The following is a 25,493-nucleotide window of genomic DNA, read 5'->3' as shown; positions in this document are numbered from 1 at the left end:
CATTGAACAGCACCTGAAATTCATCAGGCAATCAACATTCCGGCTCATTAGTTTCCAAGAATCTGACTGCCAAGACACAATATGGCATTAAGGGGAACTTCTTTGTTAACCATTTTTTGTTCATAAAGTCATATTTATATTTCCTCCGTTAGTGTTCTAGACTACAAAGGTTTAATTTCCCCAGAATTTCAATTTTTTTTCAAGTATATGCTTTGAAGAAAGCCCTTAATTCACTTGGGAAATGTGTGCTTTGAGTTTTCTGGATGTTGTGTGCTTATCAATATGTTACGGCTCAAGACTGGGTGGACCCAAACGCACGGCACAAATGAACACAGACGAGGACGATAGCAATTGACTGGTTTATTGCTACACGGATGGTTAAAAGTGGTGCAGGTGGTTGCGGTCCACGTGCCGGGAGGCCCGAACCGGGGTTGGAGGAGTCAGCCAGAAGCCGAGCCGACAACCACACCCGACGACATGGTGCAGATGGAACTCCGGCAGCAGAGCAGGGTTGGAGAATGGACGTGGTGGAGTTGACTGGTAGGGGGACAGACGGATTAGGAACGGAGACTGGAACATGAGTAAATGGGAATATAGAGCTCGAAGAATCAAGAGGATACTCAACCGGGTAAGTAGAACTGACGATCCATCAAAGAATGTTTGGAAGGCGGGGGTATATATGCTGGGTCCTGATTGGAAATGACTGTCGGGTGCGGGTGATCAGCGTGGCTGGAACAGCTGGAACTGCGCGGCAACGCCACCGCACATGAAACACTGAGACAGAGACAAACAGGGACAGACAAGACTAACACAGAGTGAACTAGCGGAAGCTAGGATCTGGTGGGAGAGACCCTGACACAATAGACATTTTGAGACGTTGGCCCGCCAATGAGACTCGACCGTGCTAGCGCCACGTGTGTGTGTGTGTGTGTGTGTGTGTGTGTGTGTGTGTGTGTGTGTGTGTGTGTGTGTGTGTGTGTGTGTGTGTGTGTGTGTGTGTGTGTGTGTGTGTGTGTGTGTGTGTGAATACACACACTGTAATGCAAGTGTTTCTTGTCGGTTCTTTGACGTGTCTTGTATTTCCACAACGAGACTGTTGTGGGGGTTATCTGAGCCATGGTTGAGAAGGAATTGGGGGAAAGGAACTTTGGCTTTGACTGGCTGAAGTACATGAACTGCGACATGCCGCCGGTTGCCGCGAGGCACCATCGCCCGGCAGCGGGCAGCCGGCAGCAGGCAGCGCCCGGTTCAGTCGACTTCAGGTTGATGTGAAAGTGGAAGAACCAGAGACGTCGCAGAACCCGACAAAGTCGTTTGTGATTCATAATATCGTCTGGAGGCGCACACAGCTTTTGGCCTTGATAATATGTATTAAATGATATAGATTTCTATGTATTATATGATATTATTTAGATATAGAGCTCCAGGACTGTAACGCAAGTGTTGTACACTTCCTTGTTATTTGGATAACCGTTCTGTCGGACTCTCGTCTCTGGTATTTCTACAACGAGACTCGTATTGGGGGTTATCGCAGCCAAGGTTGAGAACGGAGGCGGAGGTGCCTAAGCGCTGCCCGGCAACGATCCCTTTCTCCTCCTTGTCGCGGTTCAGTCTACTTCACATTGATGAGGACGTTGAAGAACCAGGAACGTCGGAGAACCCAACGCGGTCGTTTGAGATTCATAATATCGGCTCACACAGCTTTTATAATATATATCATATAATAATATATATTATATGATATAGATATCTATGTAGGCTATATGATAATATTTAGATATAGAGCTCGAGGACTCCCGTGTGTTCTAGAATATTTACAGAACATGGCTAAAGGCTGTGTGCGCCTCGCCATTGCGATACATCCACTGTAAACAGAGCGCATGGTACCGTGGCTGCAAGCTGCTCAGGGCCACACCCCCACCCTCCTCCTTGACCCGCCTCGCTCCTCCTCATTTGCATTATAGCTACAGACACCAAAACAGCGCATTTGGGGGTAGCTCAATGTGCGACTGGCTCGGAGTGGCTGTAACTCTGCACCACGGCTGAATTTCGGGAACGTCTTTGAATACTGTTAGTTGCCCACTAATACCTATATGAAAGAATACATAAAATAGCATGTCATGGGACCTTTAAATATGACAATTAGATGTTATATTTATATATCTTCCATCAGTGTGTTCTTGATTTTTAATTTTGCTCGGACCCCGTTAATCACCTCTTGCGGTTATATTCAATCTTTAAAAAAGTAAATGACTGTTGCTGAACAAAGATTGCTCGTTGTTCCACATTTTTTAAACCCGTTTATTTAAAAAATGTGGGTATTAAAATATATATTTTGGTTATTTTCTTGAACAGAATTGCCTACTCCGATTCTAATCCTTCAAAGCACCAAATTAGAAACCAAAGTGTGACAAGCATTTTTAACCCTCTACGTTGATGTATCTAGAAACATTGATAGAGATAGATATTGAATTTATTTTTGTTTCAGAAACTCTAAGATACCGTAACCGTAACCGTGGTTTGGAGAAAGCTTCAAATAGCTAAGTGTGTCTCTGGTAACTGAGTTGATCATATATACCGTAATTTTCGGATTATAAACTGTGCCTTTTTTCCCATTTTTCGATTCTGCGGCTTGTATAACGGTGCGCTAATCTTTGGATTTTTACAGCTGAAGGCCACTCGGAAAATTAGTATTCAAAGCTTAAATCAGTATTCGGAGCTTCGTTGTTTTTTTTCACGTACGTGACGTTACCAGAGCGAGGGAGGCAAACTATAAGCGTCAGCGACACCAAGCAGAGAAGCGAGAGAGATTTATTTTGTTGAGTGCAATGATGATTCTACTGTCCACATCATCTCCCTTCCCATATGGATATGACACATTTCTGCCATGGCTCAGTGGTGAGGGGGTCTTTATATAATAAGAGGGCAATAAAGTATACTATAATGATCAATTAGGAGACCGTAGCCCTGCAGTAAGTGATACACTGAGAAGGTATGACCGCTCAGGGAGGGATTACATCACTTCCGGAGGGACTAGAACCACCAAATTGATAATATTGTATGCCTTTAATGCCCTCTTTCATATAAAACACATGAAAAATATATAACTTTTCCCAAGTGTCTAATGGATTAATATTAGCGCTGTCAAGCGATTAAAATATTTAATCGCGATTAATCGTAATTTAATTTTCTATGCTGAATATCCCTTGAATTCTTTGTCCCATAAATTTTGCTCATTTTAATGCTCTTAACAACATGGAGAAGTGCATCGGCCTGCCTTGTGCAAATGTTTTTTGATTGATAACAACATTGGAATATACTGATCAAAACAGGACGGTACAAAAAAAAAGCCTATAATGCAATTAAACGATGAACATACAAAGATATGCCTTGAACATAGCAGTCAGGCTACTGCTTATTTGTTTTGAGCCCAAAAAATTAAATTAAATTAAAAGTAAAAATTGGTTTGCGTTAACGCCATTAATAACGCGTTTAACTGACAGCTCTATATGGATTTATATTCCTTATTCCTGCAAATATGCCGTGATCATTGCAACAGAAATAGTGAGCATAACATCTCACAAATGAGGGGTCATTGCCTTAGCGGCACTCAGGGAGGAGCTGAGCTTCTCGCCCTATCCCTAAGGGAGACGCCAGCCACCCTTCTGAGAAAACTCATCTCGGCCGCTTGTACCCGCGATCTCGTCCTTTCGGTCATCACCCAACCCTCATGACCATAGGTGAGGATAGGAACGAAGATCGACCGGTAGATCGAGAGCTTTGCCTTGCGGCTCAGCTCTCTTTTCGTAACAACGGTGCGGCAAAGCGAACGCAATACCGCCCCCGCTGCTCAGATTCTCCGGCCAATCTCACGCTCCATAGTACCCTCACTCGCGAAATAGACCCGAGGTACTTGAACTCCTTCACTTGGGCTAAGGACTCATTTCCTACCCGGAGTAAGCAATCCACCGGTTTCCTGCTAAGAGTCATGGCCTCAGATTTAGCGGTGCTGATCCTCATCCCAGCCGCTTCACACTCGGCCGCCAGCCGATCCAGTGAGTGCTGAAGGTCACAGGCCGATGATCCAATGAGGACCACATCATCTGCAAAAAGCAGTGACGAGATCCTCAGACCACCGAACTGCAACCCCTCCCCACCACGAATACGCCTCGATATCCTGTCCATGTATATCACAAACAGGATTGGTGACAAGGCGCAGCACTGGCGGAGACCAGCACCCACTGAGAACGAAACTGACTGGCTGCCGAGGACGCGAACACAGCTCTCGCTTTGGGAGTACAGAGATTGGATGGCCCTGAGGAGAGACCCCCTTACCCCATACTCCCGCAGCACCTCCCACAGTTTCTCCCGGGGGACCCGGTCAAACGCCTTCTCCAGATCCACAAAACACATGTAGACCGGATGGGCATACTCCCAGGCCCCCTCCAGGATCCTTGCGAGAGTGAAGAAATGGTCCGTAGTTCGACGTCCGGGGCGAAAACCGCATTGTTCCTCTTCAATCTGAGGTTCGACAATCGGCCGAACCCTCCTTTCCAGCACCTTGGAGTAGACTTGACCAGGGATGCTGAGAAGTGTGATACCCCGGTAATTGGCACACACTCTCTGGTCCCCCTTTTTGAACAGGGGAACCACCACCCCGGTTTGCCACTCCTTTGGCACTGTACCCGACTCCCACGCAATGTTGAATAGGCGTGTCAACCATGACAGCCCCTCAACACCCAGAGCCTTTAGCATTTCTGGCCGGATCTCATCAATCCCTGGGGCTTTGCCACTGCAGAGATGTTTGACTACCTCAGTGACCTCCACCAGGGAAATTGAAGACGAAACACCATCAACCTCGAGCTCTGCCTCCAACATAGAGGGCGTGTTATTCGGATTCAGGAGTTCCTCAAAGTGTTCCTTCCAACGTCCGACAACCTCCTCAGTTGAGGTCAACAAAGTCCCATCCTTACTGTACACAGTTCCCTGTTTCCCCCTCCTGAGGTGCCGAATAGTCTTCCAGAAACACTTTGGTGCCGACCGAAAGTCCTTCTCCATGGCCTCTCCGAACTTCTCCCACACCCGCTGCTTAGCCTCCGACACGGCAGCAGCTGCAGCCCTTCGAGCCTGTCGGTACCCTGCAACCTAGTCAGGAGACCCCCAGGATATCATATCCTGGAAGGCCTCCTTCTTCAATCGGACGGCTTCCCTGACCACCGGTGTCCTCCACGGTGTCCGAGGGTTACCGCCCCTTGAGGAGCCTAAGACCCTGAGGCCACAGCTAGCCACCGCAGCTTCAGCAATGGAGGCTTTGAACACCGCCCACTCCGGCTCAATGCCCCCAACCTCCACAGGAATGCCAGAAAAACTCCGCCGGAGATGTGAGTTGAAGATACCTAGGACGGGGGTCTCCTCCAGACGTTCCCAATTCACCCGCACTACTCGTTTGGGCTTACCAGGTCTATCCGGAAATTTCCCCCATTCCCTGATCCAACTCACCAGCAGATTGTGGTCGGTTGACAGTTCCGCCCCTCTCTTAACCCGAGTGTCCAAAACATGAATAAAGATAATGAAAGTAAAATGCACATTTCTAACTAGAATTTTATCAAAACCCATTTAAATTACATTTATTTTTTCCATACAGAACCTTGACAGTCACGTGATGCAGGCCTATAGAAAACTTAATATTTTTTATGCTTTGGACCAACGTAGCTATTCAACATTTTGTTGTGAGACTGGGTAACAGACCAAGCATTGACAAAAGATGAACTAACAGCTGTTTACTAAGATAATGGTGTTCGGGATGTGACGATCAAATCCACGGCATCGGTATCGGTCCGATATCGGCCCATTACGCTGGATCGGATATCGGAGTTAGATATATGATCCGATCCGCGCAGCATGTCACGTGATAACAACTGTTAGCCGGTAATTAAGCACATGCACATCTATGATTATTATAAATCGGGCGTTTGTGTGTGAGGACTCCCATTTATATGGCTAGAGGCTAGCTGCCTCTCATATATCTGATGTACTCCCGGTAGAAGCTAAATGCTAACGTAAACGATCTTTTTCACATCATGATATCTACGCAAACAATATGCCAAATGAAAGGGACTACAAGGAGTCCAACCGTACAAGCCTTATTGTTTTGTGAATTAGTCTCAATTAACTAGAATAACGTCAATAACACTTCCTGGTTACTACAAGTGATGACAGACACGCATGCATTGCATACGCTCAAGCGCACACACTTGATTCAACCATTTCAAACTATCATCTGTAAAAGCTCAGCTATTCGATATATTATCTTAAATGTATTCAAACCTTAACCATTTGGCTATTTGTTTAACTCTTCACTATATGTTTCCAACCATTCACATTTTTTTTAAATGTATGCATGTTTACATTGTTTACTCCATTTAAACTTTTGTACTCTCTTCAAATCTTTTCACTTGATTTAACCCAACTTTTCTTAAGCATGATGTTTTAAGGTGGTTCCATAATCTTTTTTATCATTATTTGTTCAAGAGTAAAACAAAGTATCGGATAGAAATCGCTATCGGCAGCTAGCCTAAGCTATGGTATCGGTATCGGTATCGGAAATGAAAAGGTGGTTTCGGGTAGGGCTGGGCGATATATCGAATATATGCGATGTATCGCGAGATGTTCTCCAGGGGATGTATAAAATGCCCCTTTCGCGAACATCGAATACAAATTGGCACGTAATCTGTTTCTTTTTGCCGCCGCCGGCATACTCGTTGTGCGTTCACACCAAACACGACGGGGCGACAAAATCCCATAGAAAGTGAACGTAGACGCGTATCGGGGGAATTTTTCTGGTACGTTTTCTGAAGTTGTAGAAGAAAACGCTATTCCCTGTGTGAATTAGGCCATATTATTTCGCCATAAACTGAGCCATTCGGCAACAATCACTTCGGGGGAAGTGATTGTTGCCGTTTGCGACTCCCGGAGCTCTATATATAATAGCATATAATGTAATATAATTGTATATATAATATCACGGCCAAAAGCTCTGTGCGCCTCCGGATGGGGGGGGAGCTCATAGGGATTGGGCTTCTCGGGGTTTGTTTACCGGTGTTGCTATGGTTTCCGGTCTTGTGTGTTCCAACGGTTTATTAGTTAGGCCCATCTAATAAATCTCTGTCTAATCAATACTTCATTCACTGCCTCTTCCGTGGACATGTTCCCTTTTCTCGCTCTTTCCTGTGGCTCTCTACCTCACAGACTCATTATGCATTAAACACATTCATTCCCCTGCCCGTTGCGAGTCTGCGAGATTCTCATGGACACGCGTGTGTGACGTAGTCTGGATGGCGCGCTGCTGTAGGTGTGTGTACCTCCGACCGGTGCGTGAGAACAGCGAGAGAGAGAAAAAAGGATGGAAACTGAGGATTTGGTTTCGAAAAGGAATAGCACTGGATCCGTCGTCTGGCAGTGTATACGTATGTAATAATTATTATTCAAACCGCTAATAAATAGTTAACGGTTTGAATAAATGCTGTGTTGGTAAATCTTACTTGCTGTGACTTTCCTTTTCTTATGTGCAAGTTCTAAATTGTTCCAATAGAAAGCACTAATGAGTTTAAACAATATGTTGTTTCATGTAATCTACATGCAGACTTATACAGAATACTAGAATTATTACTGACGTAACATTATGCCAGACATGGTTGAATCGAGCATTTATGATGTGCTCTAGAGGAGATTCAAAATATATTGAGATATATATCGTGTATCGAGATAACGTAAAAAAATAACGAGATATTAATTTTGAGAGGTGAGAGTAAAGCAACACCCTATTAAATAATGTATACATTAACATCTTAATTATCTTGAACACCATTAGTAAACTATTACTAGGCAATAGTTAACTGGATTAAAATCTTGTTTATGCTTATTACTGCATTGACTATTATTAATTAAATTTCCCATGGCATGCTACTTAATGGATGCTTTAATATAATAATAATAATAATAATAATAATAATAATAATAATAATAATAAATGAAATTTATATAGCGCTTAATATGGTACTTTAAGACGCTTTACATATTGCCCTATCAAAACTTTGTAAAACAGACTAGGAATAAAAAAAACATGAAGAATAAGGTGGGAGTTAGGTGGGGAAGGCTAGTGTGAAAAGGTATGTTTTGAGGGCAGATTTGAAAGAAAAGAGGGTTGGAGAGACTTTGATGTGGGAGGGGAGTGAATTCCAAAGGGTGGGGGCAGCAACTGAGAAGGCCCGATCACCCCAAGTCCGTCGCTCAGTCCGTGGAACTTGTAGCAGGTTTGCAGAATTGGACGTGAGGAATAGGGAGGGGGCGTGGTGATGGAGGAGGTCGGCAAGGTAGGGGGGGGCTAGGCTGTTGAGGGCCTCGTAGGTGATGAGTACGATTTTGAAGTTGATTCAGTGTTTAATTGGAAGCCAGTGAAATGCAGTCCACTGCTTTGTACGAGGTAACCTCTTCCCTTACCAGCTGGTGCACAGCATGCCTTTTTCTCACCTCCTTGTCCTGAAGCATACAATTAACTCTGGATCTGGGTGTTCTCTTGCTGAGGATGAACTGGCTGCTGTTGTCCCTGTGACCTCATCTTTCTGCAAAATTAAATGACTGAAAAATGAATTAAATAATTAGTAGGCAAGTGTTTAAAATGAAGCATTTCGGACATTTTATGCTCAAGAAAATTAAGTCAATACCTGTTCTTCCATGGTGACAATCTCTGTGATGAGGCTGTTGTAGATGGTGTCACAACAGGCTAAACCACATGAGGGAGGGTCTTAAAACTTGGGTAAAGGGCGTTTGTGGAGGAAATCATGACAGGAAGTAGATTACCTTCCCATCAGGTTTTCTCTGCAGCTGTTGTGCTACGATGAAAAGAAGACAAAACCTTTCTGACTCTACCTAGCACTCAGGACACCTGGCTGAGTCCTGTTGCTTTCTGTGCTGCTAAGTTAATTGTATGTGCAAAACATCCGATGTGGGGGCTCAGTCCTGCTTCACTGACTGCTTTTACATTATTTTTAGCATTGTCTGTTGTGACAGGAATTGCTACTCCTGGCCACTCCAAGTCCCACTCCAACACCGCCTCCTTAAGTGCCGGTCATAAATGGGGTGAGTTTGTAAAACATGGTTTACCATGTCCCACTCAGAGGTGATGTGATGGGCAGTCACAGTTAAGTAGCTCTCTGTAGCTCTGGATGTGTCCACCCATCGGTTTTGAGTGCTACAGAAGATGCACTGGACAGGTGGTGGACCACAGCAGATTTTTTTTCTTTATGCCTAGCTGGTATGACTTTCTAGCTGAGGTGTGGATGAGAAGGAACTGCATGCCTGGGCTCAATCACCTTAGAAAATAATAAAAATACACTTCATTTTCATTGCATTCAGATATTTGGCACTCATTTAACAGCATAATCATAGGCCTACTGAATCAAGTCATACAAGGTAATCATACTAAAGACATATTATATTGAGTTCATTCAGTCAATAATATTCAGGTTTCAAGTAATGTGCAGTATATTTCAGCATTGATTTAAGATTAGAGTATGTTTACCTTCATCATATGTTTAAAACCTGTGTTCTCAACAATGGAGAATGGCCGTATATCAGCAGCAATGAAAACATCATTAGACTTAGTTGTGGCATTAGCCCGTTCTGAATTCTCAGACAGGTGTTGTTCAAATAGTGTCGTGAGCTGGCCATCAATCCACACAGTTGCGCTCGCAGGGGCGGCGGGCAGGGGTTAAAACTAACTTTTTAGTTAAAAATTTCTTTTCCCATGAATATTTTTTACATTTTGTGTTGTTACTTACTGATAATATAATAAAAACACAATACATTATGTTGATAAAATAATATATTTATTTCCAGTCTAGATTTGTTAAGCTTCAAGATGACAACCAACACCCTCAGTCACAGAACGTGACCTTCTGCCAGTATTCCAACATTTAGTGACTTCATTTAGTGAGATCTATTCGTCAAGAGGAGGGTCATGCATTGAGATTTGCATGAGGCTGTTCAGAGTATCATTGGCTAGGCGAGACCTCCAGTCCGACTTCACTCATTTCATGCAGGAGAAACCACGCCCGCAGCAGGAGCTGCACGCGCCTTTTTCGCGCAATGGTCAGCGTGTTAACACTGCCCGAGGTAAATTGCCTGCTTGAGCTAGCACACCAATTTACCCTCCTGGACCCTACACACATTGGCGGTTTGTTGTGTTTCATTCTGATGTAAATGCAATGTGGGGGGCTTGGGTAGAGGTGTTGCTATGGCTAGCCAACACTGCCAGAAAACAACCTCATCAGTCACGCATCACCTTCAATAAGAAGTAAAAAACGCCATAGTAATTACGCCGTAATGAAGTCCTTCAAGAGTCCTTCAAAAACACAGTTTTGAGCATCAAACCGTGTAAAAAAAGATGGCGTCTCTCTAGTATGCTGATCATCTCCGCCCTTCTTTTCTCTCAGCCAATACATTTGAAGTGTTTGCGCCCAATCGCTGATCAAGACAAGCAGACCGAATCAGTTCAGCCCAGATCTTCTTGGGACGATTTCTTCTCTCATTTCTGTTTTTAGTTGTAGCGTCTATTTGTAACATCTCATGCCCAGCGCTCGTCCGCTGGTTTTCCATAAGCATTCCACTGTGTGATCATCCCTGCTGCATATGCCCACACAGACATTGTTGAAATATGCAGGATGCTTTATTCTTTCTATGTGGCTTTTGGTTCATTTGTCGGGAAGTGGAACACGCAACACAAAATCGGAACGTCTGGTCACCCGAAGATCGGGCGGATGCGGGTATCAATTGTTAAGACAGATCCTTTTGGATGCAGGACTTGTTTTGAGGTACCTTGTTATTCACAGAGAAACACACCAAAACTAGCCTGCATCCTACACATTTGAAATGTCAACTGCAAATCAGGACTGTATAGAAGCAATGATTAATGGATCACCAATACATTTCACAGATGGAGTGGTTTGTGCCAATGTCTGTACAAGTGTAAATCAGGAAGGCAAGAGTACCTTTCCGCAGTTCAAGGCACTGTCACACCAAAATTGTATGGGGGGCGAAAATAATAATCTCATCATAATCTGAGTTCGAAACATTGCTTCATCGTTCGACGCGATTGTCCGTTGCCAGGCAGGTTTCAAAAAACATTCACGCTCATGTTGCCAAAGACAACATTTGTGCTCATGTTGCCTAACATAATACAGATAACACTTGTTTTTAGTTTATATTTGTATTGTATTGAATATAGCTAGCATTATAGAGTGTTTAAAGTGTATCATAGTCTAGCTAGCTTGTGTTAATACACTCAGTTTACTAGCTAAATGTGATTAAACAATTAAATACAATACAAATATAAAGTTAGCAACTCTAATAAATGTCATTTGTCAAATAAGTGTTGTCTGTTTAATGTTATTTCGTCTTGTGACGCTCAATGAATGAGCGTGAATGTTCGCGAATGTTCATGAACCTTCCTACGTCATCATTCAACGCAATCGTCTGTTGCCAGGCAACGTTCGACGCAATCGTCCGTTGCCAGGGAACTTTCGACGCAATTTTCCGTTGCCAGACAATTTCCGAACGCGGATTACGTAGGCGGTACAATTTTCGCCCCCGGTACAATTTTGGTGTGAGAGCACCATGTCGTTGAGGCTTGGCCAGTACGATAGGCCTCCCCAGGTCCTGATGAGCGGGCTTCAGACGGTCCACAGAGATATGGTCCAGCCTACCAGCAATGGCTACAATTAAAGCCTTAGACCCCGGCTCGACCATCCAGAAAGGATCATCGTGGCTGCAGGTGTCCCCTGGGAGTGACGTGCCTGCCGCATACATACTCTGTAGCCTGGAGGTAACCATGGATCAGGGCAGGCCGTGTTCAGTGGGCACGGGCACAAGTGCCCCCGTGGTGTCCAGGTGGGCAGAAAGTTGAGACTTTACAAAACAAGGGCATTGGTTGTGGGGGATGTAGTCGCCGTACACTAACTCCATGGCAGAGGATTGAAGATCCTTCTTGGGCATGGTCCTGATCTCCAGCATGACCCACATGAGCCGGTCGCACCAGCCCTTGCCCTTTAGGCTGGCTCTCAGGGCGGGCTCCATCAAGCGGTGGAAGCGCTCCTTTCCTGAGGGTCTTAGGTAGTGGTGCGGTGAAGCCTGATCCTGAGGCTCTGGCCTATCTCACCCCAGATTGTGGAGGTGAATTGCAGGCCGCGGTCGGATAAGATGTCAGATGGCACGCCAAAACGGGCAACCCAAACCCTGATGAAGGCCCGAGCTACATCTGCTGCTACATCCGATACCACCACAGTAAAAAGGTAGATCAACCCACAGGAGGGGGGAAGCGGGCCCACAAGGTCCACATTGACATGACCTAGATAACACTCAAGCATCTCAAAAAACTCCCAACGGCGCCCTGACGGGGACCAAACGACAGTAAAAGGTCGTCCCCAAAAGATCCTGGCGCGCCCTGACTGTGGCCTAGGGAAGTCAACCACAGCAGACACCTTGGATAGTAAAGGCACCACTACTTCCTTAATGATGTGATGCCCAGGGAAATCAATTGAAGACCATCCAAATGGACATTTCACTTGGTTCAAGATGGTGGTTCAAGATGCCTCGACCATGATGGTCGAGGCAGGCGAAAAGGGTCCGCAGGTGGAACAGGGGCTCTTCTTTTTAGACGCTGGAAATGAGGATGTTATCGAAAAAGATGAACGGTAATTGGAGATCCCCCATCTAATTGACGGAGCTGACTGAGTCAATTAGATGCTAGAAAGCTTTGGCAGCGTTTTATGCCTGAAAGGCAGAGGATGCCATCCACCAATAATCAATATGTCCACAGGAAATCAGCCCCTATCAGGGGTTTAGCTACTTCCGCCAAGGCAAAATTCCAGGTGAAACGCCATGCCTGGAAGCAGAGCATTATGCACTTCAGTCAGGCGCATTTTTCATCAGTCAGTCCGAACGTGGCCAGTAGATGAGCCTAGAATAGTACTTTGCCTTGTCCGCTGTGATGAGGGCTCCCGAATCATCCCCAAAGTTCACCAATGTAGTGTGTGTCTCAACAATCACCTTTTATATCTTCCAACTGGGGGAGTTCTTAAAGAAGCCACGGTTAATAATGGTGCTAACGGTTTAGGGAATTATGTCTGTGTGTGCACACCACAATAATATATTGTGTGTCATAAATATCGAAATGTGTTTAAGGTCCGTTTTTTATTCACATTAATAAATTAATCATTGAAACAACCACCAAAAAAGAGACTTTGTAATAATATTTTATTGAACTTACAATTTGGGTTGATCATAGATGACATGTCTTAGAAAATGTACAATGATGCAATACAATTTATTCAGCTGCTTCCTTTCCCTGGGGAAGAGAAAAAAAAGTAAATCATCAAACCAACCGTAATTTTATTTGCATTGAATTGCTTTCTAAGTTAATGGGCTTATATAGTGGTGAACTTGCCTTGCCAGCATCACGGCCCTTAGTCCTTAGCTTGTTGACCTGAGTCTCAGCAATGTCAGCTCGTTCCTCAGCCTCCTCCAGCTCATGTTGAACCTTCCTGCACTTGGACAGGTAAGAATTGGCCTGCTCCTCCTGTATGAACATTCATATTTTGTTTATATTAAAAGTACAAAAATTGATGCAATAACAGGATTTTGTTATGTATTTTCTACTTACCGCTTCCTCAGCCTGCCTCTTGTAAGCCTTCACCTTCATCTGCAGCTTATCGACAAGATCCTGGAGTCTAGCACCATTCTTCTTATCCTCTTCAGTCTAAAGTGATAAATTGTTGTGCCTCAAAACTTAAGTATAAAACTTTTTGATATTGATGGTTTTGAATATTATTTTCAATATAAGGTGGCATACCTGGTAGGTGAGTTCCTTTACTCTCCTCTCATATTTGCGGACACCCTTAACAGCATCAACTCCACGTCTCTGTTCTCCCTCAACCTCTGTTTCCAGCTCACGCACCTTAAGAAATCAAATATATTCAATGAATATACTTTACTTTTAATACATTTGAACTGTATGGACATCCTTTTGTGACATTATCCTACTCTGGACTCCAGTTTCTGGAGCTGCTTCTTGCCACCCTTCATGGCCAGGTTCTCAGCCTCATCCAGGCGGTGCTGCAGGTCTTTCACTGTGACCTCCAGGTTCTTCTTCATCCTCTCCAGGTGAGAACTAGTATCCTGCTCTTTCTTCAGCTCCTCAGCCATCATGGCAGCCTAATATTAAATATAGCCTATTAATCAAGAGTTCAAACACGTCCAAATCAATAAAGTAACAAATAATGGCAAACCTACATCAGTGATGGCCTTCTTGGCCTTCTCTTCAGCATTCCTGGCTTCCTGGACAGTGTCGTCCACCTCACCCTGGACTTGGACCAAGTCAGTCTCAATCTTCTTCTTTGTATTCAGAAGACTTGTATTCTGAAATAAATTTCAATTTTTGCAAGCAGTAATAATAATGTTGTTTATGTAATTTTTTTTGAAAATTTGGGAGCATTTCTTGGAAGAATACGTTTATTTGTTTACCTGAGAGTGCAGAAGTCCAACGCGCTCACTGGCATCAATGAGCTCTTGCTCAGCCACTTTGCGGCCTCTCTCTGTCTGTTCCAGAGCTGCCCTCAGCTCCTCAATTTCAGCCACCATGAGACCGTTCCTACGGTCTACCATGGCAGCCTGCTCCTTTAGGTCCTCACCTCCTCTGACAGCATCATCAAGATGCAGTTGGGCATCCTAATATTCACGTGAAAATAGATGTGAAAAGACCACAACAAAATATAAAAGAAACTCTATTTTAAATGTGCATGCATTTCTATTTACTTATATTTCTTACCTTCAGCTGTCCCTGGACATTTCTCAGCTGCTTCTGAGCCTCAGCAGCCTGGCGGTTGGCATGGCTCAGTTGGATCTCCATCTCATTCAGGTCTCCCTCCATCTTCTTCTTGATTCTCAGGGCATCATTCCTGCTCCTGACCTCAGAGTCCAGCGTGCTCTGCATGGAGTCAGTGATCCTCAGGCTGTTCCTCTTGATCTGCTCCATCTCTTCATCCTTCTCAGCCAGCTTCCTGTCAACCTCACCCTTAATCTGGTTGAGCTCCAGCTGGACACGCAGAATCTTGGATTCCTCATGCTCCAGAGTACCCTAAATGACAAAACAATGTTTGAATGTTTAATTGAAAGGACAAATTCAAATGCTGAATTTAAAAAGGATAGCTGCATGATTTCAAATTTTTGTGAATCCTTATCACCTCAGCTTCCTCTAGGGCTGTCTGGATCTCACACTTCTCTGTCTCCACCTGCTTCTTTGATTTCTCCAGCTCATGGATGCTCTTTCCAGTCTCACCAATTTGTTCAGTCAGGTCGGAAATCTCCTCTGTTTAGAGGTTTACATATTGATATTGTTATACATCCCATTAAAGCAAATTATGTAGTCATCTTCAAAACGTAAATTCGAAAAATGAACAGTTTTACTCACGTTGGAGGTTCTTGTTTTCCCGCTTCAGGGTCTCCAGCTGATCCAGGGCTTCTTCATAGGAGTTCTTCATCTTGAAAAGCTCAGTGCCGAGAGAACGAGCCTCTTTCTGAGTTCCTTCAAGCTCTGCATGGCCCTCCTCATATTTCTGCTTCCAGTCAGCCAAAACCTGCACAACATTGTTAATAAAGTGATAAATATTTAGCATTTGAAGATGAATCATAGGATACAAATATTTAAACAGTCATTTCAATGAATGACAACACACCTTGTCAAAGTTCCTCTGCTTCTTGTCAAGGTTGGCAGCCAGTCCGTTGGCCCTCTCCACATCAATCATGAGATCCTCCACCTCACCCTGGAGTCTCTGTTTGGTCTTCTCCAGAGAGGCACATTTTGAGTTCACTGCCTCAATCTGTTCCTCAGCCTCCTGAAGGCGCTGGGCAAGCTTTTTCCTGTTAAAGTATGACATGGTTTAATTTGTGGACATTCATCAAATAGAACGTGTACTTTAGATAAAATATTAAGTATTTGACTCACTTGGACTCCTCTAGCTCCTCAGTGCGCTGGATAGCATCAGTTTCATACTTTGTCCTCCACTGAGCCACCTCACCGTTGGCCTTGGACATTCCACGCTGCAGCTCAGCCTTGGCCTCCTGCTCCTCCTCAAACTGCTCCCTCAGAAGGTCACAGTCATGGCGAGCTGATTGCACACCATGAGCAAGAGCATTCTTGGCCTGCAAAAGGTGATTGTCTCAATAAATTCACACATCTAAATATACAGAAATGTAAAATCTGCAATGACATAATGAAATCATGAAATTAAATGAATAAAAATGATGGTTTACCTTGACTTCCTCCTCATTGAGCCTCTTCAGCTCCTCAATCTGCTGAGTAAAGGCCTGCTTGCCTCTGGTAAGCTGGGAGACGAGACCCTCTTTCTCCTCGAGCTGACGACCAAACTCACCTAGGTGATGACATCAATTGTTAGCTATAAAATATAGCAATACCACATTTTCCCCCTAAATATATGAATAAGGTTGGGTTGCATTTGTTGGTGGTTAGTGTTAAGGTTATTTATGGTTATCATTAGGGCTATTCTAATATGCAGGTTTTTCTTTAAGTAATTGTGAATACTTACCATTCTCTGTCAACAGCCTTGCTCTCTGAGCACTGATGTCATTTATCTGGCGACTGTTCTCATCACTCTTGGCCTTGATTTCACTCAGCTGGTCCTCCAGGGTACGGCACATCTTCTCCAGATTTCCCTGGTGATACAACGTTTTACTTGTTAGCACAAGTGGTTTCTTATACAGATTATATAGTATTAATTATAATATGTTATTTTTAATTTGAAAGATAATTCACCTTGGCCTTTGCAACTGCTTCCATGTTGCTTGAGAGGTCATCAATCTCCATCTTGTACTCGCTCTTCTCCTTCTCAAGCTTCTGCTTGACACGCTGGAGGTTGTCAATCTGCTCTCCCAGCTCTGCTACACTGTCAGCCTGCTTCTTACGCAGAGCAGCAGCAGTGGCTTCATGCTGCAGGGTGGACTCCTCAAGGTCACGACGCAGCTTCTGGAACTCAGCCTCACGCTTCTTGTTCATCTCAATCTGAGCGGAAGTGGCTCCACCAGCCTCCTCAAGCCTCTCACTGATCTCTTCAAGTTCTCTGGAGAGATCAGCTCTCTGCTTCTCAACCTTGGCACGAGCAGCACGCTCAGCCTCAATTTCCTCCTCCAGCTCTTCAATACGGGCCTAATAAGTAAGGAACACATAATACTTTGTAAGAATGTACTAATATTTATGAAACATTCATGTGGGATTGTCATATATATTGTCTTACCTGAAGCTCCTTGATCTTCTTTTGAAGCTGAGCACCCAGGGACTGCTCATCCTCAATCTTGCTTAGAAGCTGACTGGTCTCAAAGTCTTTCCTGATGATGAAACAATACCACATAACTTATTAACATACTTCTTGTGAATCTTTCTACTCAAAAGCACGATTTTTGTTCAATCACATTACTTTTTGAGTTTCTCATCAGACTGCTGTTTGTCATTTTCCAGATCCATTATTGATTCCTGAGCCAATTTCAGGTCACCCTCAAGCTTTCGCTTGGCTCTCTCAAGGTCCATACGGAGTTTTTTCTCTTGTTCCAGAGAACCTTCAAGCTGCAATTAAAAATTATATTTTATTTGACTGCATTTCAAAAGAATTACCATGTTTTTTCTAATGTCAGAAAGGAGGGTTAGAAAGGAACCTCACATCATCCACTTGCTGTTCAAGCTTGGTCTTGGCCTTGGTCAGAGTGTTCACTTTGTCTTCCTCTGCCTGTAGGTCATCAAGAGTCTGCTGATGTGCCTCTTGGAGGGCTTTCTTCTCTTTTGATAGCTTAGCAACGCTCTCATCCTGAGAGGCCATCTCCTCTGTAAGGTTCTTCACCTAAACAAAACAAAATTATGTGTAATGCTTGGAACATGCTTATTTGTATTTTATTTAATCTCCTTTCAAAGAATCTTTGCAAACCTTGTTCTCAGTGGCATGTTTCTCCTTCTCCACTTTGGCCAAGGTAAGCTCCAGGTCATCAATGTCCTTCTTGAGCTCAGAGCATTCATCCTCCAGTTTCCTCTTCTTGGCAGTCAACTCAGCATTCATTTCCTCTTCATCCTCTAGTCTCTCGGTTGTCTCCTTGAGTTTAGCCTCCAGCTGGATCTTACTCTTGATGAGTCCCTCACACCTCTCTTCAGCATCATTCAGATTATCTCCTTCCTGTTTAAAATGTGTCATCATATCAGTCATATCAAATATCATATCACATGTATCTCATTGTGTGTACATGTTGAGACGGATAAACATTTTTACTTACAGAGGCCACTTGCAGCGCAAGATCATTCTTCTCCTGCAGTAGAGAAACCATCTTTTCCTCAAGTTCCTTCTTCTTGGCCAGCGCAGTGGCCAGGTCTGTCTTCATCTTCTCATAGTTCTCCTTCATTGCAGAGAGCTCCTTCTCCGTTTCAGCACTCTTCAGAAGAGGCTTGATCTTGTAGTACACCTTCATCCATGGCCAGGTTTTGACATTCATGAATGAGCGGATGTTGTACTGAATAGTGTAAACAGCTTCCCTGTGGCGAAAAGGCAGTCCATTTTAATGCAACATTTTTGATTTGACAAAATAGCAAAACTTCTTATGTATCAATCTTTTGAAACATACCTTGTAGCTGTCATTTTCACATACTCCTTCCTCATGAGGTAACCCCGAGAGAGAGCCTGAATCATTCCGACCAAAGATGCCAGCTTCTCATCTCGCAACTCCTCAAGAGTACCCAGAAGACCAGCTTTGAAGAACACCTTAATGTAAGAAAGACATCTTGTCAGAGACTATCTTTCAGTATCAGGGAAGTATCCGGTAAATATTTAATTTTTGACAACAATAAACAGACCTTGGTGTGTCCAAATTTGTACTCGTCGTGAGGCACATCAATGGATCCAAGCAGCTTCTCAGAAGCCTTCTTGTTGTCAATGAACTGTCCCTCAGGAATGACACTGGCATTCAGTACTTTGTATCTATAGGAGTGAGTATGTTAAGTGTTTAAAAGAAAGGTGTATATAAACAAGTTTTATATATGTAGGCAAAGGAATTGTATTATCGTGACAATAGAATTGTTCTGTCAATTAGGTAATACCTCTGCTTGAAGTCAGCATAGAGGATTCTGCTGGGAAAGCCCTTTCTGCAGATTCTGATGCCCTCCAGCACACCGTTACATCTCAGCTGGTGGATAACCAGGTGGTTCTCCATCATTCCTGTGAAGTGTTATAGATTTTTTACTTTTAAAATATGACATTCATTTTGCTATATCCTACTAAAACATCAACCTTGAATGTAGAGATTATTTGAAGAAATATTACCTGGTAGTTTAATTTCATTGGGAATGAGACAACGCACAAAGTGAGGATGGGTGCTCCTCAGGTTGGTCATCAGTTTGCCCAAGTTCTCCTAAAGACACATCACAGAATAAAATATGAAATATATACAAATTAACTGATAAAGAACAAATTCAGAGAATACATATGAAATATGGCATGAAATTACATGTATTTCCACATGTAATTGCTTGTTTAACCTTACCCTGAATTGTGATGACACAGTCTGCATGGAGCCACCCTTCTTCTTGCCTCCCTTCTTTGCACCCCCGACCTCTGTTTTAGATTATTGTTAATCAGTAAAAAATGTTCCAGTTTTTGTTTGTAAAATAGAGGCAATAAATGGCTTCAAAATAATTGGGTATTACAATATAATGGGTCAACAGTTTTTAACTATGATGACATGGTATGAATATGTACCTTCCACTACAGCGGGGTACAGGACAGGCATCAGTTTGTTTGAGGACTTCTGGTACAGTCCAATAACAGAGTCATTCAGGGGATCCTTGTTCTTGTCCAGCCAGCCCGCGACGCTGTAGCCCACGGTACCAGCATAGTGCACCATGGCGAAGTCAGCTTCAACCTTGCCCTTCCCCGGCTTGGGCTTCTCAAATGCTTTGTTTTTGCCAAGATGCTGTTCATACAGCTTGTTCTTGAAGGAAGTGTCTGAGGCTTTGGGGAACATGCACTCTTCTTCAAGAATGGAGAAGATGCCCATTGGCTATGCAGAAAAACATATTAGGAAACATTACGATAAGATAGTTTTGAATCACACTTAGAATTGTGATATTTAGTTATATAAGTCATGTTTACCTTCTCAATAAGCTCAATGCAGGCAGCCAAGTCCATACCGAAGTCAATGAACTCCCAGATAATGCCCTCCTTCTTGTACTCCTCTTGCTCCAGGACGAACATGGTGTGGTTGAAGAACTGTTGCAGTTTCTCATTGGTGAAGTTGATGCACAGCTGCTCCATACTGTTGTACTGATAGAGAACATTAGTTTAGAGAACGTTCATCCACGTAGACACTGCTTTTAGCCAGGGAAATTGTTGTTATAAGAAATTGAATCTTACATCAAAGATCTCAAAACCAGCAATATCCAGGACACCAATATAGGATGATCTTGATTGCTTGGTGTCCAGCATCTGGTTGATACGGATGACCATCCACAAGAACATCCTCTCGTAGATAGACTTGCCCAGGGCACTCACTGAGTTGTATACCTAGAGCGTGGTGGAAGATTAGATATACATACAAATGACAACTATTGCAATTACTTTTTGAAAGGTATTCCTTGGTATTTCCATACCTGAGGTACTGTCTGTCCCTTAGTGACAAACTCATTTCCGACCTTCACTCTGGGGTAGCACAAACCCTTTAGCATGTCAGCAGAGTTGAGACCAAGCAGGTAGGAGATTTTGTCGGCCTCTGCATTTTTCATATGAAAGAAAGAATGATGACAAATTCGTACAGATAGTGAATACATTTAATGACAGCAAACCTGGACTTTGGAAATGTTCAGTGGTTGTTTTAAAACATTTTTAACTCACCCTCAGTGCCGTCAGGCTCAGCCTGCTCCTCACGCTGCTTCTGCTTGAACTTCATGTTACCGTGGTGAAGCACAGCACCAGTGAACTTCCAGATGGCATTCTTCTCCTCACCATTGAAACCCAAAATATCAATAGCATCCTGTAGGAAAATAAAGTATATAATATGAAATTAAATTCAAAGAGTATTCAAAGAGTCTCTATTAACTCTACCTTGGTTTGTACTGTACAGAGATTTCCTGATTCTGCTGTACGCGGACAGAGCAGAGCGCACTGAGATCGGGCGGAAACCATTCTGAGTAGATTCCGCAGGCTGTAACACTGAGTTAAAGTCCTCATAGTTTTCTGGTCCCGGTTAGTCCCTGCCGATTAAAATACCTACCTAAGGTAGTTGTAAACATTGACTCACATCAGTAGCATCCAGCTCCTCTTTGTCATTAATGCTGGCCACAGTGATATGACCCTGACTGCACATGGGGAAGTCGTAGGGGTTGGTGGTGATGAGGCACATTTCTGCAGAAAATAGAAAATGGTCACTTTAATGATTCTAATTGTTATTTTTCTACTTCAGAATCCTGAATGATAAGTTAAAGGCAACCCTATACAACAATACAACTTACTGCAACATTTATTTCTCACTACTAATCTTACCAACAATTTCAGGTTTGTGGTTGGACATCATCTGAAAGAAGATGTGATAGCCTCTCTCATCGGGAAGCTGGAATGTCACTCGGGATTTCTCCAGCAGATCTTCATGGTTTTAAAATATTATTATTATGTTTTGATACACATTAAGAGATCAAAACCAATTATGAGACCCCCAATAATGAGAGTTAATTTGTTGTTATTTGGATACAAGATACTTACACGTCTCAATGTCAGCACTGGCCAGTTTACCAGTTGCACCGAAATGGATTCTGATGAATTTACCCTGTAGAAAAGCCTCATTTCAGTTTTTTTTCAAAGATGAAGTATGTTATTTAATTTGTTTGACATACTAAGTTTGTACTTACGAAACGAGATGAGTTGTCATTTCTCACAGTCTTGGCATTACCGTAGGCCTCCAGCAGGGGATTGGCTGCAATAATCTGGTCCTCCAGTGACCCCTATGATGAAGTTCCAGTATTGATCCTCAGTTCTCAGGTCATCCTACATCCTTTGTGTGTGTCATGTCTGTCATGTTTTTTTTTAAATGTATATATGTATATATATTAGGGATGGGCGTGAGGAATCGATTACGCTTATTGCGCTTTGCTTTTACCGCCATCTCTTAACTTTTGGAATTCTGGCGTGCCTGCACACGGCACGGCACGCGCCACACAGGAATTTGATACGTTTCATTTGCTTTGTGCCCACGGCATGCGTTAGTGGCGCCACACAGAAAATGTATACATTTGCTTCAGAAAACTTTGTGTGTGTTTATGCAAACTCGAGTTTGCCTGTCCACCAACCGAGTTCATTTGTAACGAGCAGTACTCAAGTAATCGATTCCTCACGCCCATCCCTAATATATATATATATATATATATATATTTTTTTTTTAAAGCATACCTGAATCTTTCCAGGGGCTTGGTCCTTCTTCTTGTCAGAAGCCACTGCGATGGTAGCAAAGTACTGGATGACACGTTTGGTGTTCACAGTCTTTCCAGCACCGGATTCTCCACTGGGTATGAAAATGAGGTAATTTAGAGTTTTTTTCCATTGTCTGATTCTTCATGAAATTTTTGTGAGGTCATATTTTACTTAATGTTGATGATTCAACGTAATGTTGAATCATCCAACTCAACACCATCAGGTTTAAACTTACGTGATCAAGACAGACTGATTCTGCCGATCTGCAAAAAAAACCATTCAAAGTATTACATTTATCCAAAAATGTTGACCATACATCATAACATTTATTTTTGCCCGACTTTCTTGTACATACCAGTGAGCATGTTCTGGATGGCATTGTCAGAGACAGAGAAGATATGGGGTGGTGCCTCCATACGCTTCTTGCCTCTGTAGGCATTGACAACCTCCTGATCGTACACTGGGAGCCACTTGTACGGGTTTACAGTGGCACAGAACAGCCCAGAGTAGGTCTGAAGGAAATCGTTCAGACATGATCATTAATATGATCTGGGATATCATTAGATATTATTTTACTTCATTTAGTTGGTAAAATATCTTACGTAGATCATCCATGCTGCATAACGCTCTTTGAGGTTATACAACACAGAGGCTTCATTGAGATGGGTCATCATGGCCATGTCCTCAATTTTGTCGTACTTGGGAGGGTTCATGGGTGTGACATCATCATCCTTGACTGTTCTCTCCTAAAAAAAAGACACCCCATCTTTCGTTTCGTTTCATTTTTTAACCTTTAAACGTTTCAAACTATTTTCTGCATAGCAATAAATCACAAGCAGCATACCTCTTCCGTAGCCAACACTTTCACTGTGGTTTTGCCAGCCTCCTTCTTAATGATGGTACACTTGACGTACAGCTCCTTAGCATCAGCCACATATGCAGCACTCTTGGCATCAAAGGGCGCGCTCTGGGACTCAAGCCTCTCCTTTTCTGGCTTACGGAGGTAAATCGCAGCCTTGCCATATAAGGCCATCTCCGCGTCCGTACTCATGGTGGCCGCTTACTGTCAGACAAAGATAGAAAATGTTTTAATGTATCGCATATGATATTTTCCTCACACTGTTTCTCATAGAGATCGGTATGGCTGAGATGAAATAACTCTTACCTTCTTTTTCTTCCAATGAGAAAAAAGATTTAAGCCCTGAAATTGAGAGACATGATGTTTAAGCATTTTAACTGATACTACTCAAGCACTTACTTCAATACAAATAAAAATGACACGTAAACAAATATTAATAGGAAACACGATTATAATAGTTTGGCTTGCTTTGCATCCACTCTAATCGAACAGTTTCAAATGAAAATCCAACTATCCATCAAAGTTTGGAATGAATGAGAGCTTAAGCGTCACTCTGACTTACCACCAGTTGTTTCTTCGTCAACTGCCCTGCAAGCTGTTTAACCCTGTTGGGGTCCTGTTATATAGCAGAACACTGGGTGGGCCCACACTCAATATGGGCATGAGGCTCAAACCCTCTAATAGATTTGATTTGCATATGCTTTGTACTCTGCTTTTTGGCTGATTTACAATTAGCAAATTAACAAATGAGATGAAGACCAAGTAACAATTTTACATTTTATTGTATTGCAGTTTACACATCTATAAATATGACATGGTACAAAGTAAAAATCCATACCTTATGGTAGAAGTAAAAATCTATAAATATGACATACCAAGTTCCCACTATTAAGACCATAACAGGATGCTTACTGCTTACTAAGCACTATGCTTCAATGGGGAAACCTGATCTCTTCGTTTGGGCGTAATGTTTCAGCATGTAAATATGATTTTTGAGTACATGTACATACAAATGTAAAAAATCCTGCACAAAAACAATAACTCATATTAACTGGTGTTCAGAAACAAACATGAACGGTAATGTAAATGTTATGGTATGAACAATAGTTTTATGTCGTTTTCAAGGTGTTAACCAAGTTCTTTATATTTTCTTGACTATTCTGTCATTCAGACGGAAAGTATTTGAGGAAGAAATTACCATTGTGTTTATCTTCATTTGTATATACCATTCATCAAACAATTGAAATATGTGTATTAAATGTCCAACGATACAGGGAACATGTTGTTTTTACATCTCACTTTTCTGTGAAACCATCAGATGTTTTCAATCATCGAACTGCAATAATCGCAGTTTGATATAATAAAATACATGCTTGTAACAAAAAAGCTAAAGAAATACTACAATACAGACAATGTACAACAAGTCATGTTCAGACCAGAGGCAGTATATTTCTAAATTCGATTGTAATTTTTTGTATATATTGCTAAACAAAGTGTAACACCCATCACACCAGAATTATTTCATTATCTTGTCTTTGGATTCAGTTTGGTCGTCTGATCTGGCTGTTCAAAATCACATTGATATCTGATTCAGTAGAAGCAAATATCTTGAGCACACGTTGACTCCACCCAATCAATACATTTACAAGATACATTGAAAATACACGGTAATAGAGAAGGAATACAGAAAAACAGTATAAAAACATATATGGTACTTCAAATAGTTAAAAAAGTAATAAAGTTGGTATCATAACTTAAATAAGATGAATTTCAAAGCACTGCTGAACGTAAACGTTTTCAGTCTAGATTTAAAAATGGCAAGAGTTGGTTCAGAGTGAAGATTATCTGGAGAGTTTGTTCATGCTATGCGAATGGGGTCGCCACCTTATCGTGGTGAGGCGGTTTGCGAGTCCCAATGACAATTAGAGCCGACTGGAGTCCTAAGCTGTGTTCGAAATTGTTCCCTATCACGGATATAGTGCACTATATAGGGTGCTCACCATTTTGTAGTGGTGTTCGAATTCTTAGTGGTTAATTTCAAGCACTAAATACCCAAAATTAGAGTGTACATACGA

The 25,493-nt window shown here is 42.6% G+C and overlaps 1 protein-coding gene across 2 annotated transcripts; it reads right to left on the bottom strand.

Moving 5' to 3' along the window:
* Window positions 1-13,294: 13,294 nt before the first annotated feature.
* On the bottom strand, window positions 13,295-24,037 carry LOC115542542 (myosin heavy chain, fast skeletal muscle). 2 transcript variants are annotated; one of them, XM_030354829.1, is made up of 41 exons: window positions 23,981-24,037; window positions 23,725-23,760; window positions 23,404-23,622; window positions 23,162-23,305; window positions 22,915-23,071; window positions 22,795-22,822; window positions 22,539-22,650; window positions 22,001-22,093; window positions 21,855-21,918; window positions 21,639-21,737; window positions 21,397-21,500; window positions 20,991-21,129; window positions 20,750-20,868; window positions 20,514-20,663; window positions 20,253-20,423; window positions 19,860-20,160; window positions 19,645-19,715; window positions 19,425-19,512; window positions 19,202-19,319; window positions 18,959-19,082; window positions 18,730-18,866; window positions 18,385-18,640; window positions 18,045-18,287; window positions 17,784-17,960; window positions 17,544-17,689; window positions 17,364-17,454; window positions 16,886-17,275; window positions 16,659-16,785; window positions 16,366-16,484; window positions 16,058-16,254; window positions 15,789-15,972; window positions 15,524-15,689; window positions 15,297-15,421; window positions 14,882-15,190; window positions 14,578-14,781; window positions 14,347-14,472; window positions 14,098-14,268; window positions 13,907-14,011; window positions 13,718-13,813; window positions 13,502-13,633; window positions 13,382-13,402 (listed from the first exon to the last, which is right to left on the bottom strand). In XM_030354829.1, the coding sequence occupies exons 3-41, from the start codon at window positions 23,608-23,610 to the stop codon at window positions 13,382-13,384; spliced, it is 5,811 nt and encodes a 1,936-aa protein (XP_030210689.1). In that variant the 5' UTR covers window positions 23,611-23,622; window positions 23,725-23,760; window positions 23,981-24,037. The 2 variants fall into 2 exon arrangements, with proteins under 2 accessions (XP_030210690.1, XP_030210689.1); XM_030354830.1 differs by lacking the exons at window positions 23,725-23,760; window positions 23,981-24,037 and having other exon boundaries at window positions 13,295-13,402; window positions 23,404-23,610.
* Window positions 24,038-25,493: the final 1,456 nt, after the last annotated feature.

The sequence above is a fragment of the Gadus morhua genome, chromosome 4 (assembly GCF_902167405.1).
Source record: "Gadus morhua chromosome 4, gadMor3.0, whole genome shotgun sequence".
Lineage (NCBI taxonomy): Eukaryota > Metazoa > Chordata > Actinopteri > Gadiformes > Gadidae > Gadus > Gadus morhua.
This window is presented reverse-complemented; position numbering and strand designations above follow the sequence as displayed.

Coding starts and splice junctions, on each gene's coding strand:
- LOC115542542 (XM_030354829.1), bottom strand. CDS start 23,610: ATGAGTACGGACGCGGAGATGGCCTTATATGGCAAGGCTGCGATTTAC. Junction 15,422..15,523: donor GGAAAACAAGAACCTCCAAC/GTGAGTAAAACT, acceptor ACCTCTAAACAG/AGGAGATTTCCGACCTGACT. Junction 13,634..13,717: donor AGAGGCAGGCTGAGGAAGCG/GTAAGTAGAAAA, acceptor ATGTTCATACAG/GAGGAGCAGGCCAATTCTTA.